Genomic DNA, 14863 nt, shown 5'->3' on the forward strand with positions numbered 1-14863 from the left:
CCTCGCTGTGAATCTTATATAAAGCAATTTACTGCAATCTACTACAGGGTCTTTCATAATGAATGTTACTTTTGAACATTTAGTTAGGAGCTCTTAATTTATCACTTCCGCGTGAATTTTATATGCGTATTGTTGCAAATTGATTAGGGTTTTGTCCCAAAAAAAAAAATAAAAAAATTCACAACGCTAATTTTCCTTCACGGAAAAGCAGAGTATGTCGACACCACTAAAACGCATTACGGATTACGGTCGACGGACAAGTCTTCATCCATTGGCTCTCCCCTGGGTCAACACTGAACCGGGTGGCTTACCTCAGGCTGCTCAAGGAATGCTTCTGCCTCAGGTCAGGGACAAGGTTCAAAGAGACGGCCTGTGGTTCCAGCAGGATGGTGCCACAGTGCACACCATGGCAGCTGTTGCGCAAGTGGCTGATCGAGAATTTCGAAGAGCGCGTTATCAGCCGCCTCACCGAGCGACCATGGCCACCAGGGAGTCATGACCTCTCCCCGCTGGACTATTGGTTTTGGGGAGTCGCATTGGCAGATCTTAGACAAAACCCATCTGCAGCCATCCACTGCGAACCACAGTGGAGAGGTTTACTGGAAGCCTGGACCCAGACGTTGTGAGGCGCGGGGTCGACACCTTCGTCAGAGGGCCGAAACGTGTGCCTTAATTAAGGGCGATACAGTGGAAAATTCCTGAGGAGCATTAAAATGAAAGTTGTGTGTGCAAAAACGCTAATGTGTTTCTGTTTCATGTGATGGTACATATTACATGAGGAACATATATGTCCTGAGAAATAGCTCTTTCAAAAGTAACATTCATTATGAAAGACCCTGTATGAACGTCAAACCGGCTGAGACCCCACTTTTTTGCGATAATTTTTAAATGCGTCAACTTTCGTTGACAATATTCTGGCAATGTATGTTTCAGAACCTGCCGAAACTTTTATTACTAAGGTATTTTGACGCCAAACGATTATGGAAGGTACTTCTCATTCACTCGTAATGCTAAGGTCAATTCAGGCCCGGGCAGAGGCTTGCGCTCGGCCACACTCGAGCCCCGCCACCAGCGCCATCTGCTCTAAATGCCATCTACCAGCGCCCGCTACCGCTACCAGCTACCGCCCACCATCAAGCCTGAATGGAGCGAGGGACGCGAGTGACCGGTCGCCGGGCAAGGAGCGCCGGAGGGGTAGGGTGGAGCTTAGCGCTGACGTCATTACGTGGCTCCGCCCCATGAGCGCGTAGCCTCTACCCAAACAGCAGATTCGTTCCGTGAAATTTAACATTACGAGTGAATGAGAAGTACCTTTCATAATCGTTTGGCGTCAAAATACCTTAGTAATAAAAGTTTCGGCAGGTTCTGAAACACACATTGCCAGAATATTGTCAACGTGAGTTGACGCATTTTAAAGTAATCGCAAAAAAGTGGGGTCTCAAGCGGTTTGACGTCCATAGTAATAAAAAACTAACCCTTTGGGAGTTCGGATCATGTTTCGTTGAAAAAAAAATGTTTGCAGTGACTTACGAGTGGTAATTACTTGCCCCAGTAACACCTATCAGAATCTATCAATGTAGAGGAAGGGATACTAACTATCATCGCACCCAAGGAGGCTACTGACCTCGGTGGCCGGGTTGGGACATTCTCGCCCTCTGTGAGGAGGCTACCGACCTATGTGGTGTGTTGGGATATCCCGTCCGCCCCCCTGTGAGGAGGCTTCTGACCTCTATGGTGTGTTGGGATATCTCGCCCCCTGTGAGGAAGCTACCGACCTCTATGGTGTGTTGGGACATTCCCGCCCCCTGTGAGGAGGCTACTGACCTCTCTGTGGTCGGGTCGGCGCAGTTGAGCGGGTGCCGAAGCTCGATGACCTCGCCGTTTTTCTCCTTGAGCTGGCCCTGTTTCTCCATGTAGAACTGGATCAGCTCCGAGAGCGTGGCAAACTTTTCGCCGCCGTACAGGTCGTAAAAGTCGCCCGTGTTCTGGATCTTGATGTGAGTGACCTCGTCATTTCGTCTGGGGAGGGGCGGGCCGCGGTCAGACGGCGGCGCGCCGGTCGTCAATGAATGAGTGGCAGGCTGAGGTGCGGGGAGCAACAGACAGCGGGCGGCCTGATGAGGCTGTGATGACCTGATCAGGCGCAGAAGACAGGCAATACACAGAGCCAGGGCGGTGGGAACGGGACTGTAACGAGTGATCAGGCTCATCAACACTCTAACATATTAGGTCCATGGCAAATATATTTAGGTGTCTGAAATATCTAGCTAATGCAATACTGCAAACTGTCTCAGAAGCGCAAACCACATGCTGCCTAGACCCCTGGGTTTGAAGTGCCCTACCGTAAGTAGGCACTCACCTGACTGAGAGTGTGAAGTCGCCCGGGTTCGATTTGCTGGGGCGCGCCAGGAAGCTGCCGTTGAAGCCGCGCGTTTTCAGCATCCTCTCTGCCTCCAGCCCGGTGATGTTGGGGTGAAACCATCTGAAACGAGCCGCAGCACGGTGAAACCCTGGACTGAAAACGGGACGCCGGCGGCACACCGAACGGATGGTCCGGTGCGCCGGCTAATCACGGCGACACTCGACATAAAAACGACCGAGCGCCCAATGAAACCACAAATAACGTGGGAACAACATAACTGGGCGGCTTCCTGGGAAATGTGAATGCAATACCGCGTGCTACCTGAGAAAATGGTGTTGAAAATGTGCTGCCGGCCCGACACCACTGAAAGAGGTAGAACTAACCGTTCTGGTAGATAACCTACACGCCAATATGGTAGAAAGTCCGTGGTCACCACAGCTGAAAGTTTAATGACCACGAAGGAACACGGCCCTAGCTGGCTATGAGAAGGGTGAGCGCTGCCACAGCGGTAGTAAACCGAGTTTCAGCTGGCAAGTCCGGCGCAGACTGCAGGACGGGCAGGGCGGACCCGATCGAATATGGACGCTGACAGTTCCACAGTTCCCCGCCCAGCGTCGCTCCGCGCCCATCGAGCCGAAGGTCGGCAGTGGGTGGCCTGGACACTGGACAGGGCTGAACCTGCCGGGAGACTGGATACCGACAAGCAAGGCCAGATTGGTCCCGTACGTAGTGCATTGCGTCCAAAAACGAGAGCATGGCATGATGTCTATTGTCTAGTAGTGAGTAGCTATGATAGTGTTTCGTGTTTGGTGAGCACCGAGCAGCGGCTAGCCGTCTCCCGGGCTGTGTGAAGCAGCTCTGAGAGCCCCCACTAGCCACGAGAGCCGTCCCGTCCGGGCTCCGGGCCGAGAGAAATGACAACTGCCAAACGCAAATGGGCGCTCTCAGTTAGGGGATTTCGGGAGCGATTTTATGCCAGCAACGCAGTTACACGGCGAGACGGACGGAAGGCAGCTCATTAGTACGAGCCATCTGACTGACACCAGCCAACACGGTAAGCTCCGGCCATCGCAAGAAAAAATACCGCAACTGGTGGAGTTAATGTATCACCCTATGCAACACCGATCAGCATTTGGGCATCACACGAAGTCTCGAGAGGAGAGCCAGCTAGTATTTCTAGGCATGTTGAGCACACACCTCTAATCTAATTTGAAGTTTGGCGCTGATTGGCTGTCAACAGGATCGTGTTCTTATTGGTCCGCAGACGGCCCGAAGGTACAGCGGCCAGACTCGCTAACTTGGTCTGACGAGCGCGCTCCCTAAGGGCACCGCCGTCTGGGCGACAAGAAACGAACCGAGTTCGCAGACGTGCTCGGCTGCTCCTGGCCTTTCAAACATCTAGTTCGGAGCCTATGAGATGCGGGACGGCAAAACATTGACACGGAAAATCGGGTTGTGTTCACAGAAGTGGGTTAGCCTCAGGTAAAAGCTGAAGGAAAGGTGATTACGTAATATATCAGTACGAGATTGTCGAGCGCGAACTGTTAAGTATGTTACCTGATCACAATCCCCGGCCGACTCTCGCACCAGATATCAGGCTTCGTTTGACTGGCCGAAGGGTCCGTCCTCACATCCTCTCCCCAACTCATCTCCAACCGCACCGCTTCGCTCTTACTGCCGGACCATGCACTATACGTCATCTCTTCTCCGAGAACGCTGTCCAGAAGTCGCGTGTTTAGTACCCAGTCGGCCCGGCGGTCACGTGCCGCGCCGGGCCGAGTCTCAGGTCACAGGGGAGCCACTTTGTCCGGGAGGTCAGGCGGTCGGAGGAATGTGGCTGGGACCGACCGAGACTGACCGAAGTGACCCGGCTGTAGTCAGACTGCTGGCATGTGTGTCGGCGCGGCGGCCGTCCAGTAAGTGATTTAGAGAGGAGTTCACATCGGCCGGTCATACATCAGCCAGTCAATAGACCAATATCGAGCTGCTGAATAAACACATCAATCCTTGCAAACAGACGTGCTCAGGCCGAACAGATGTAAAAACCCATCAGTGGCCGGGGAGACTGGACATTAGTTCTACCCTCGGTTCATACCAGACGGCTGGCGCCTGACCTGACTGGCGCCGCATCTGTCCAGATACACGGTCTGCCCCGGTAGATCGTCCACTAACAGCGCCTGGCCGGGCCGGGGTCGTGTCCGGCTGTCTGTGACCCCGCAGGTCGGGGATGTATGTGACCCTACCAGTCAGCTGGGTCTGTCTGTGACCCTGCAGGTCGGTTAGTAGGGGCTGTCTGTGACCCCGCAGCACGGCCAGGGCCGTATGTGACCCGGCATGTTGTACCGGGACCGTCTGTGAGTGTGAGCCTGCACGGCTGCCCGGCCCGTCTGGAGCGAGGGGCTCGCCCGGTAAACACATGGACGGCCACACCGACCGGCGGCATACCGCAGTCGTGCCGTCACGGCGCGCAGAGCCGAGACATCAACAGCTGCCCCAGCCGGCCAGTCGGCCGGCGGCTGAGGCGCGACGTATCGGCAGCCAGGGCAGACAGTGGAACGGGGCATACTCCAGACTTGCCTTGATAGACGAGACTATCAGAGACTGAGAATCGCCCTGCTCCGGCGATATAATGGCTTGAAGACGTCCCGTGCCTGTTCGCCCATTATCTAAATTTCTTTTATTGGGACCAAATGTGGCTTTCATGTTGCATACGGGTTAATCATTCATTCTAGCCTTGGATCCCGATACGCCTCTGACCCGATCTAGCATATCACATTTATCAGAGCGACCCCAGAGCGTCGACAGCCGACAAGGCCGAACCTGAGCCGACCGGCTCAGGACCACCTGCAACTCTAGCCGGCCCGACACCGACCCGGCCCGGGACACCGGGAGACGGCCCACTGCCGCCCGGCCCCGCACCACCAGGGAGCACCTGTGCCCCGGCAAGGCCGCCTCACTACCTGTACGGTCACCCCGCCTCGGCAACAGGCGGCGGAGAATAGAGCTGCACCTGTGCCGGCAGCCACACAGCCCAGCCTGCACCAATATAAGAACCAGTGCAGACACCTAACAACTATATGTGCCGAAAGATTTCCTGTAACTACTCATTAGCATCTTGCTTCGATTTCTACACTGGTTTATAAGCTTGAGGAGCCCATGCCTCAATTTTAGCGGCGTGCTCCTACGAATACCTATCCCCCGCCACATACTCTGGGAAGCCAACCTGCCCCCACTACGTCACGTACCCCAAGAGTTGTGCCCGCCCCCATTGAGCGGCGTACCCTGGGAATTATAACTGCTCCCACTGCGCCGTGTACCCAGGGGGCCGCACTTGCCCCGTCTGCGCCGTGTACCCTCTCACCCCCCCCCCCCGTATATACCTGCGCAGCACGTAGGTGGGCACGGGCCGGGCGCGCGCGGCCGACGGCTCGCTCCAGGCCGGCGCCGTGTCGGCGTGTCGAGCCGACGGCCACGGCAGCAGCGAGCGCCAGCCGAGCTTCATGCGCGCCTCCATGGCACCCATCCGGCCGCCGGACGGTCGCCGGGGAGTGACAGGACAGTCACTGGACAGTCGCCGGACGCACGGGATGGCCACCGAGGAGCTGAATGGAGACGTGCTCCCTAGTAGGCTGAATGGTGCCGTGCCGTGACCACCCGCCGCTTACTAGCCGAGTGCTCGGACTTGCTTGTTGAGCAGAGGGCGGATGGACCCAATCACTAGCGTTCAGCCAGACCTCTGCCGGCCTGAGCTGCCGTCCGTTGGTTCGAACACGATTCACGAGCACTTACGCCACAGCACGCGCACTCCAAATGCCGCCCGCTGCAGTCCGATCCGCGGTACGCTGCCACTGAGCTCAGAGTAGCTCACACTGCCTCTCACTGAACTCACAGTCGCTCACTGAGCCCGGGACAACTCACACCACCCCTCACTAAGCTTGGGAAGCTCAGCGCTGTTCACTGAGCTAACAATAGCTCGCACTCCCACTCACTGAGCCAGGCACAGTGCACACTGACGCTCAGTGAACTCGGAGCAGCCTACTCGTCCCGCCGAGCCCGCCTGTCGGGGGCGACTCGGCACCGGCCGTCCCGGCCTCCCCGCGGCCCAGTGCACTTCTTGTTAGTCGGCCGCCAGCAAATTTGTTCCAATTTGCGACTTAACGCTCACGATCATTTTGACCTCAATGATGGCCGCCCACTTCGGCCCGGCACTTCAGTCAGAGGTTAGCAGCGCCACGGGCTGGCAGAGAGCACAGCGGGCGCGGAGGGAACACGCGCACTTCACTAGTCCGAGCACTGCCGAGACGGCTCATCGGGCGGCCGTCAACAAACACTGTGGACGGAGCCATCCAGCGACTCAGCCGGGACCGGGGAGCAAGTCACTGCGGCTGGAAACTGAGCCCACCAGTCACCGCTCGGCATTCTACTGACACACATACACAGCTCGTCGGCTCAGGTGTAGTAGTCGGGAGTACGCCAAAGGCCACCCGGTGACGGACCGTCACTCGGAGCGCGTCACGCCAGCTCCGGGCGTCACTCGAGCAGCTGCGAGACTGGGTCGTGCCGCGTCCGGTAGTACTCCCGGCCTCAGCACAGCGACACCCGCCGAGCAGCAGACGTCCCGCTCACAGTCCAATCACAGCGGCCGCACTGGCCGGCCGAGCGCCGCGTGCCCCGGCCCCCGGACCGACTGGCGTGCGCAGCGCGGGGCACCGCGGCGACGGCGACGCGTGGGTGGGCCCCCGGCGGCCGCGCTCCCCCGGCCGGCGCGACTGCGGCCGCCGGCCCGGCCCGTGCAGCTCGGTCCCTGGTCCCCGGCCGCCGGGCTGCGCCGACACCGGCTTAAGTGATAAATGGTGGGCTGACGGGCGGCGCCAGGGTCACCGGGGTCGCCCGAATCCGTCGGCGCCGTGTCAGCTCTGCGCGGGGCGCCGCGGGCGCAGTACAGGTCGGCAGGTGAACGGTGCGCCGGGCGGGGAACGGCACCACGTCGGCGCCCCGCCCCCTGCACCGATACAGGTGGAGGAGGCATGTAAACGGCGGAGGCGCTGGCAGCTCGGCAGCCCGGCAGCAGCGGCTGGCTGCCAAACACCGACCGCAGTCGGCGCGGCCAAACAGGAAAAAGCGAATTATCTCTCGATAGAAGTCCCGTGTTGTCCGGGGTCGGCCTGTCTCCGGGCCGGTCCAACATCGTGTCACCAGTGACGTCACAGGATCGCCTGGGACGGCCGATCAGGGCTGGACAGTGCACACTACTGACGTGCACGGTGCAGAGGAGGCACGGAATGCTGTGACCGGCAGTCGAAGGTCCAACAAGTCAGCAGTTGAGGTTGCCGCCCCTACAGGGTGACTCGATCGGGACTCTGCACGTGAAGATCCGCAGAGTAAATGTTCGTTTCTGGCACCATTTTTCGGTTATTTCTGGTCCAGGATTTCAGTGTCTTATCAGCGCGTCATACAAATTTGATCATAGACATTGATTTAAGAAACCCTTCATTGATTTCCCCCGCCAAGTATTGGAAGATTACGACAGCTTCAGCGATGGAAAATAATTCAGAAAGTTTGGCAAGAATAGCCTGCTGGGAAAACGGCTCAAATCCGCCTGGAAACACCAGAGTCGAGAAGCTGAAACCCGGCACAGTAGCCCTACCAGCTCCAGTTCAGCACGTTCTTCCAGCGCTGGAAGACCGCGCTTGGAACGCCAGGAGACAGCACCGACTTCAGACCCCGTGGTAACAGCCGCGACTCAGGATGCTGATACGTGGCTTGTTACTAGGTGGAACTTGGGGCAGCCAGCCGCGGCCGTCGGCTATCGGCTAGCACACTGCACACATGAACTGGGGGACATAGGCGGAGACAAACAGCATACACGTATGTGAGAGACAGTGTTCTAAAATTGGATATTGGTTGGGTGTGCCGATGAAGAAAAAATCCTAGGATGAAAAAAAGAAAGTAAATAACTGCAGTATTTTTTCAAAATGGTGTAATGCCAATTTTTATGCTAACTGATAAACCAGGATTTCATGTCAGGATCTTGACAGGGTGTGGAACAAAAAGATGTGGGTGCATCAACTGTCAAGTGACAAGTGAACTGGCTGTAAGGAATACATGAAACTCTTTTCAGAGATGAAGTAAAGCTGGTCATTCATATTTTAGGGATGAAAATATTTTCCCCATTAGGTGTGATTTGCCACCAAAAAGGCTGAAAAATGAAACACTGGTGAGAGAGGTATGTAGATTGAGCGAAAATGTCGCCTCAGAGAACACGGCGTGGGTAAAAAGGGACGACAGGGGAAACAGACAGGGACAGACAGAGACCGTATCCGATGCAGATGTTGAGCTGATCATAGAGACAGAGACGAGGATAGCCGACAGAAGATTTTCTCAGACGGAACTGGGGACAGAGGCAGAGACGGAGACCGAGCCAAAGACAGAGACGACGAGGACAGAGAGTTTGCTGAGCCGGAGCTGGAGACGGAGGGTCGGCGGCCGACTGATGTGCCGGTCGGGTCACATTTCAAACAGCCGGTGTTGGCAGCGCGCCGGGTGGAGACAGTCGCCTGCCTCAGAGGCGGCAGCGCGGCCGGCCGGGGCCCGGCAGCTCGCCGCAGCGCTCACCAGCCGACCGGCCGGCGGCTGTGTCAACAGAGGCCCGGCCACCGCCGCCGCAGCGCCCTGCTTACCAAACACGAAAACAAACAAACGAATAAAACTCGGACCCTGCACAAACAGCTCCGTACCATCAATATAAACCGGCGTGTTGACTTTGCAAAGAACGGCGGAGGAGGCGGCGAAATGTTGACATGTCGTGGAGCATATAAATATATGAAGTCTTTCAAACTGGATGAACAAAGTAGTAACAAAAGGGTAACTGTTTCCATAAATATGGAATGGAAGTAGACAACAGAGGCCCACAATGCCAGAGGGGCGGTCAGTCGGGAACTGGCCGCCCAGACTTCCCACGACAGTGGACCGAGCAATCATACCGTCGCTTCCGTTCCGGGCACTACATATTTAGTAAAATGATGTTGGGAAGGAACTCTTCATGGTACCGATACCGGCCAATTAAAAACGAATTTGTCTGGCATAAAGCCGCAGCGTGGCCGGTACTCCATTAGAACCTGCAGCACCTCACAATTGACACAGCGATCACCGTGCGGCAATAAATTATGATGAATGACGCATATCGGGCGCCATGGCTTTGGTTCCGCATGGATACAGTAGTGCAGCGTTCCGAGCAGAATACCCAATGTGCGGCCGCCATGGTTTGCAGGAAGTCCGTTCCATGCAAATGTGAGCCTGCGAATCCCGCAGTCCGGCAGCCACTTCAGAGACCTCATCCAGAATCATATATGAGCATTGCCGTCCAGGTTATCGCTTAGCAAATCTAGCCCGGTTTCACGTTTCACGCCGACAGGCTTCCTGGAATGTGACCCGAGAAGCACTTCACAAGAATGTGCAATACAAAAGGTATGTGCCTAGGTATTGAGGTAGACAAGGAAGCTTCTGAATACCAGCAAAAGCCTAAAGGGACCCTCCCACCTTCAAAAAAGTTAATGAATTGGCATGAAAGTGATGTCGCTCGGTTCAGAAAGAGCGAAAACGAATATCCACCAAATTTCATCGAAAAAATATTCACCGATTTTCAAGACATTAGACTTTTACTTTTGTTTACTTTTTGGGATCCCCGCTGTTCCTAGCGACTTTATTTGAAAGTGCGGCACTTGTTGCGCACAAAGCAGCATATACCACTGCATGCTACCAAACGTTTTAGTAAAAGATTTAAGATCGTTAGATCTGCGCTGATGTCGCACATTCAGAGGGGGTATTCTAATGCATTAGCCCCTCTGAATCCAAGTGCGAATCCTAGCCCCTCTGAATCCAAGTGCTGCAACTTTGAAATCAAATATTTTCGATTTGAGGCATTTCTCGATCTTGTGAGTGCTCAAACCGGTAAGTGCAAGCAAGGGACCACATTTTGGCTACCTCAACTCAAAACTAATGTTAAGGTGGGATGGTCGCTTTAAACGAGGCACAAAAGCAACTGTGTCACAGGGTATATGTCAGCCACTCCTGCCTGGTGTGCTAGACCACGGGCAGTGCGTTGACAACCTTGTTAAGCGGCACATACGCCATGACCATGCTAGTGGATAGCTATGTTCCTCGCCAATAGCCATGTCAGTGCGTCCACTCCAGACCGCCACGGAAGGCGGCCTATGCCGGCTCTGTGTGCCAGACACGCATAGGTCACACCAAATCGCACGGAACGACCCAGAATCTGACCGCTCTCCGTCTGTCAGACGCGGGGGGCGGGCCGCTCATCATCCATCTGTCGCTGGGTCCGCCCGGGGGGCGCACCTCCGGCCCCGGTCCCATAACGGGGGGCGCACCTCCGGCCCCGGTCCCACAACGGGTGGCTCCGACCCCCGCGGCCCCGCTCTCACAGCAGGGCACTCCGACCTCGCGGCCCGCGACTCGACAGCGGGGCACTCCAGCCCCGCGGCCCGCGACTCGACAGCGGGCCGCAACGACCCCACGGCTCGACAGCGGGGCCGCTCCGACCCCGCGGCTCAACAGCGGGCCGCACCGACCCCACGGCCGGCGGCTCGATCACGTATGGATCGCAGCGCACCCGGCCGACGCACTGCGAGTGCGGTGACTCATCGACGCACACTGGAGCGAGTCAACGGCCGGCGAGCAGCGGACCGGACCGACTGGGAGGGTCGGACCGGCCGGGAGCCGCAGTCTCGGCGGTCGCTCGAGGAAGTGACGCACGCGCGCCGTGACTGCGCCATCCGACCGTCTCCGACGTCCAGCGCTGCCATCGATCAGATGTGTCAAACTGTCTCAGCGCTTCAGCCCGTCCAAATCGGACCGGACGTCACCGACGTGACCCGCCTCCCCCTCCCCCTCCCGAGTTACTACTGAGATATTACTAGCAGACTGTCTCTAAGGTACGCCTACATGAATCTCGTGCTCTGATTGCGCTCTGTGTGTTCCGTGCTTCGAGGTGCCAATGATTAGTCAGTCGTTCGGAGAGGCTGTATTCGTCACCACTCTGATTCTCTCCCACACCGCAGAGACCAGAGATGGTCCGCAGCATCCGTCATCGACAACGGACATGGCCCCGCCGCAGCCGCTGGGACAGACCACAGAGACAGAGAGACAGTCCTCGGAGGCCGAGACAGAGACGTGCCGCGGTCCTCAGACCACCGCTCCTCCCCGGGAGACCGAGAGGCAGACGTGACCCGCCCGCTCTGCTGTGGACAGGGGTCGCAGCGCCGTACAGGTGGCCGGCCCGGCCCGGTTGCCGATAGCGTATATCACAGCGGGCGGCGCTCATGGTCCACCGCCGCCACTAAATCAGTTCAGCAGCAGCTCCAAATTGGACCGGTCCGGCGGCCGGCTCCGGCGGCGCCCCGCTCGATCGCGGCAGCCGCCCCGCCCCGCCCCGCCCCGCCCTCCGTCTGCGTACGGGCGCGGCGTAATCTCTGTCGGCCGGCTGCCCACGCACTCCCACTACCCGTACGGACGGCGGCGCTCGGAGCGAGCCGCCGCGGCAGGCTCAGTCGGCTGTTACTGCGCCGTCCGCCGTACCTCCCCCCCCCCCCCTCCATCGACCGCTGGCGGCGCTCTGTTGCCGGGCGAGCGCCACCTGGTCCCACCCCGCCTCCCGCCCCCCCCCCCGGCCGCCGCGCCGCCCCCTGGATACCGGCGCTGTCAGGAGCGGCGGCGGCGGCGGAGGCGGCGGCCGGCGGGCGCGAGCCGCCACGGCAGGCTGCGTGGTGACGTGTCCTCGCCGCTCCGCTGCCGTACGCACCCCGCGCGGCACGCGCACGGCATACCGGGGCCCGGACCAGCTGCTGACCGCGCCGTGGCCACAGGGAGGCGGCGGACGGCTGGTCGGTCAGGTGGATACGGATCAGTGACCAAACAGCGGGGATGGCACGCAGCCCGGAGTGGAAACTCAGACCTTTGAACTCTGCAGATGAGCAAACAATCATTGCAGAGTCTGTAACAACTGACAATTGAACTGCATCAAATCACCGAATGTAATGGCGTAACAATGAATTCAGGGACTCAATAGAGCGACTTCATACATGAGCGGGGCTTATGCATATTTACGTGGAAGGCCAAACTTATGCACTATGCAGGGTGGATGAAACCACGATGAAAAGCATAGTAATGCTGTTTTGATGTCGCAGCAATGCCACATCATAACAAAGAGTGTACCTAAGCCAAATCTTGCCCATCCATTTTACAAGTAACAATCTTAATTTAGTTCTATCCCTCGCCTCATAAAGACTCGCCACACATGCCGCCCCCAGTGCAGTCCGCCCCGGGTGACGTCCGCGGCCGCGTGCAGGGTTTCCCCAGCGGCACATGAGACGGCCTCGCAACACAGCGGAGCCGCCCGGCCGCGCGCCGCCGCGATACCCGGCCGCCGGGACCGGGGCCAGCCGAGTATCGACCCGGGCCCCGCCGAGCAGGCGGCCGAACACACTCCGACCGGGCCCTGAGGAGCGGGCAGGAGCCGGGGAACACACTCCGACCGGGCCCTGAGGAGCGGACAGGAGCCGGGGAACACACTCCGACCGGGGCCCTGAGGAGCGGGCAGGAGCCGGGGAACACACTCCGAGCGGGGCCCTGAGAAACGGACGGGGAACACTCGACCTGGGTAAACCACTCTCGGAGACGAAAACCTCGACCCGGGTCCTCCAGAGCAGACCTTCGGAAATAGGGAGGTCATTCTTGAACAAGAAGGTCCTCCGCTGCGATCCCGGGCCCTCCAAAAACGGGCCCTCCAGAGCGGTCCCGGGCCCACCGGAGCAGTCCATCGCTTCCTCCAGACAGGGCTGGTGCACGACAACCCCCGCGTCTCTGGCAGGGAGACACAGAGCTAGCAGACTGGGGGGAACCTGTCCAGCAACATGGTGGTACGGGGACCCGCAGTTGCTACTGTACAGCGACCCTGAGTATATTGTCCCAGCACCCTCACAGGGAACAACGATAAGCTGTCAGAGGGCACGCACAGAAAACCTCAGCTGCTCTTGTACAGGGACGGGCAGTCGATATCAATGTTGTCACTTGTCACTGGACAGGACAGACGGTTAGACTTGGGGTTCGTGTACAGTAGCAACTGCGGGTCCCCGTACCGCCCGTCTGGCCTTCAAATGCTTATTTCCAGCAGCGGAGTGAGAGAAGCAGAGCCTGATTTAAGCTCGCCGGTATGTCACCGGGAGCTATTTATAACCCGATTCTAACTGAATAGCAAGGAAAGGAATTTTTCCAATAAAAACCCAACGAATGGCTACCATTATGCAAATATCCAGTCACATTATTATCCAAGAGCCATTCAAAGAGACTGGCGGCCTCTCGATATACGGTTCCAACATGCTCACAGTCGCATGAGCTCAGCGTGCTGAAAGCCTCACTTGGCTAGTTTACGACAAGAATAGTCTCAAAGTTGACAATACGGGGTGGCACCTGGCTGCGCCCCGCCCGCAGCGGCCGCCCGGACGCTCCGTTCCTACGGGCTCGGCAGTTGCCAGGCACACGGCGCTTCCGCTTCGCCATGAATATGGTCAATGTTCAAGGATGAGCGACTGACATAGGCATTACCGAATATATTTCGGCCCATCTATCCGCCGCCTGTTGCCAAGTTTATCCGCAGGCCGAATAGGATGAGCTATTCCGTCCCGGACCTTGGAGCGGGTTCAATACTATGAGCGATGGCATAGAGACGAACTGCGAGCTGATTCTTGTGATGAGCAATGCGGATAAGATCATCGGGCTCCATGAGGCATATCGACCTCATCACAGCCAGACTCAAATTCCGAAGCGTCTACCTGTGCGACTTGTTACGTCACTACCGAAATGAGACGTATCACACCGACTTCACTGCAATCCAGCGGAGGACGCTCCTACTTTGATTGCCGCTTCAGCTACCGACCCGACCGAGAGGTGGGAGCTCGGTCACCGGCCGGGGGCGTCGGAAAGTCACCGGCCGAGGGCTGTGCCACTAGCGGCAGGACACCATCCAGCGCTGTGCCACCGGCGGCAGGCCACCGTCCAGCGCTGTGCCACCGGCGGCAGGTCACCGTCCAGCGCTGTGCCACCGGCGGCAGGACACCGGCCGAGGGCTGTGCCACCGGCGGCAGGTCACCGGCCGGGGGCGTCGGAAGGTCACCGTCCAGCGCAGTGCTACCGGCGGAAGGTCACCGTCCAGCGCAGTGCTACCGGCGGCAGGTCACCGGCCGAGGGCTGTGCCACCGGCGGCAGGACACCGTCCAGCGCTGTGCCACCGGCGGCCGCCGGGCAGGTGCGGGGACTCCCAGCCCGGTCACACACCATACCAGAGCTGTCGATCAGCGGGACCGATACAGACGATCGCCGCGCCGATATACGGGAACGGCCGTCACTGCGTGAGATCCACTCTGCATACCCCACAGGACCTATTGGTGATTCAGTCAGTGATGTGTGACAAGTGTTAATGCTAAATAA

The 14863-nt window shown here is 58.0% G+C and overlaps 1 protein-coding gene across 1 annotated transcript; it reads right to left on the reverse strand.

Annotated features, from left to right (window-relative positions):
* Positions 1 to 1824: 1824 nt before the first annotated feature.
* On the reverse strand, positions 1825 to 7016 carry LOC122388339 (tyrosine-protein phosphatase non-receptor type 11-like; the record flags this gene model as incomplete). Its single annotated transcript, XM_043379347.1, has 3 exons — positions 5743 to 7016; positions 2360 to 2482; positions 1825 to 2019 (listed from the first exon to the last, which is right to left on the reverse strand). Coding segments are annotated over exons 1-3 (461 nt in total), but the record flags the coding sequence as incomplete, so codon positions are not given.
* Positions 7017 to 14863: the final 7847 nt, after the last annotated feature.

This window comes from Amphibalanus amphitrite, unplaced genomic scaffold, assembly GCF_019059575.1.
Source record: "Amphibalanus amphitrite isolate SeventyFive unplaced genomic scaffold, NRLGWU_Aamphi_draft 000318F_arrow, whole genome shotgun sequence".
NCBI lineage: Eukaryota > Metazoa > Arthropoda > Thecostraca > Balanomorpha > Balanidae > Amphibalanus > Amphibalanus amphitrite.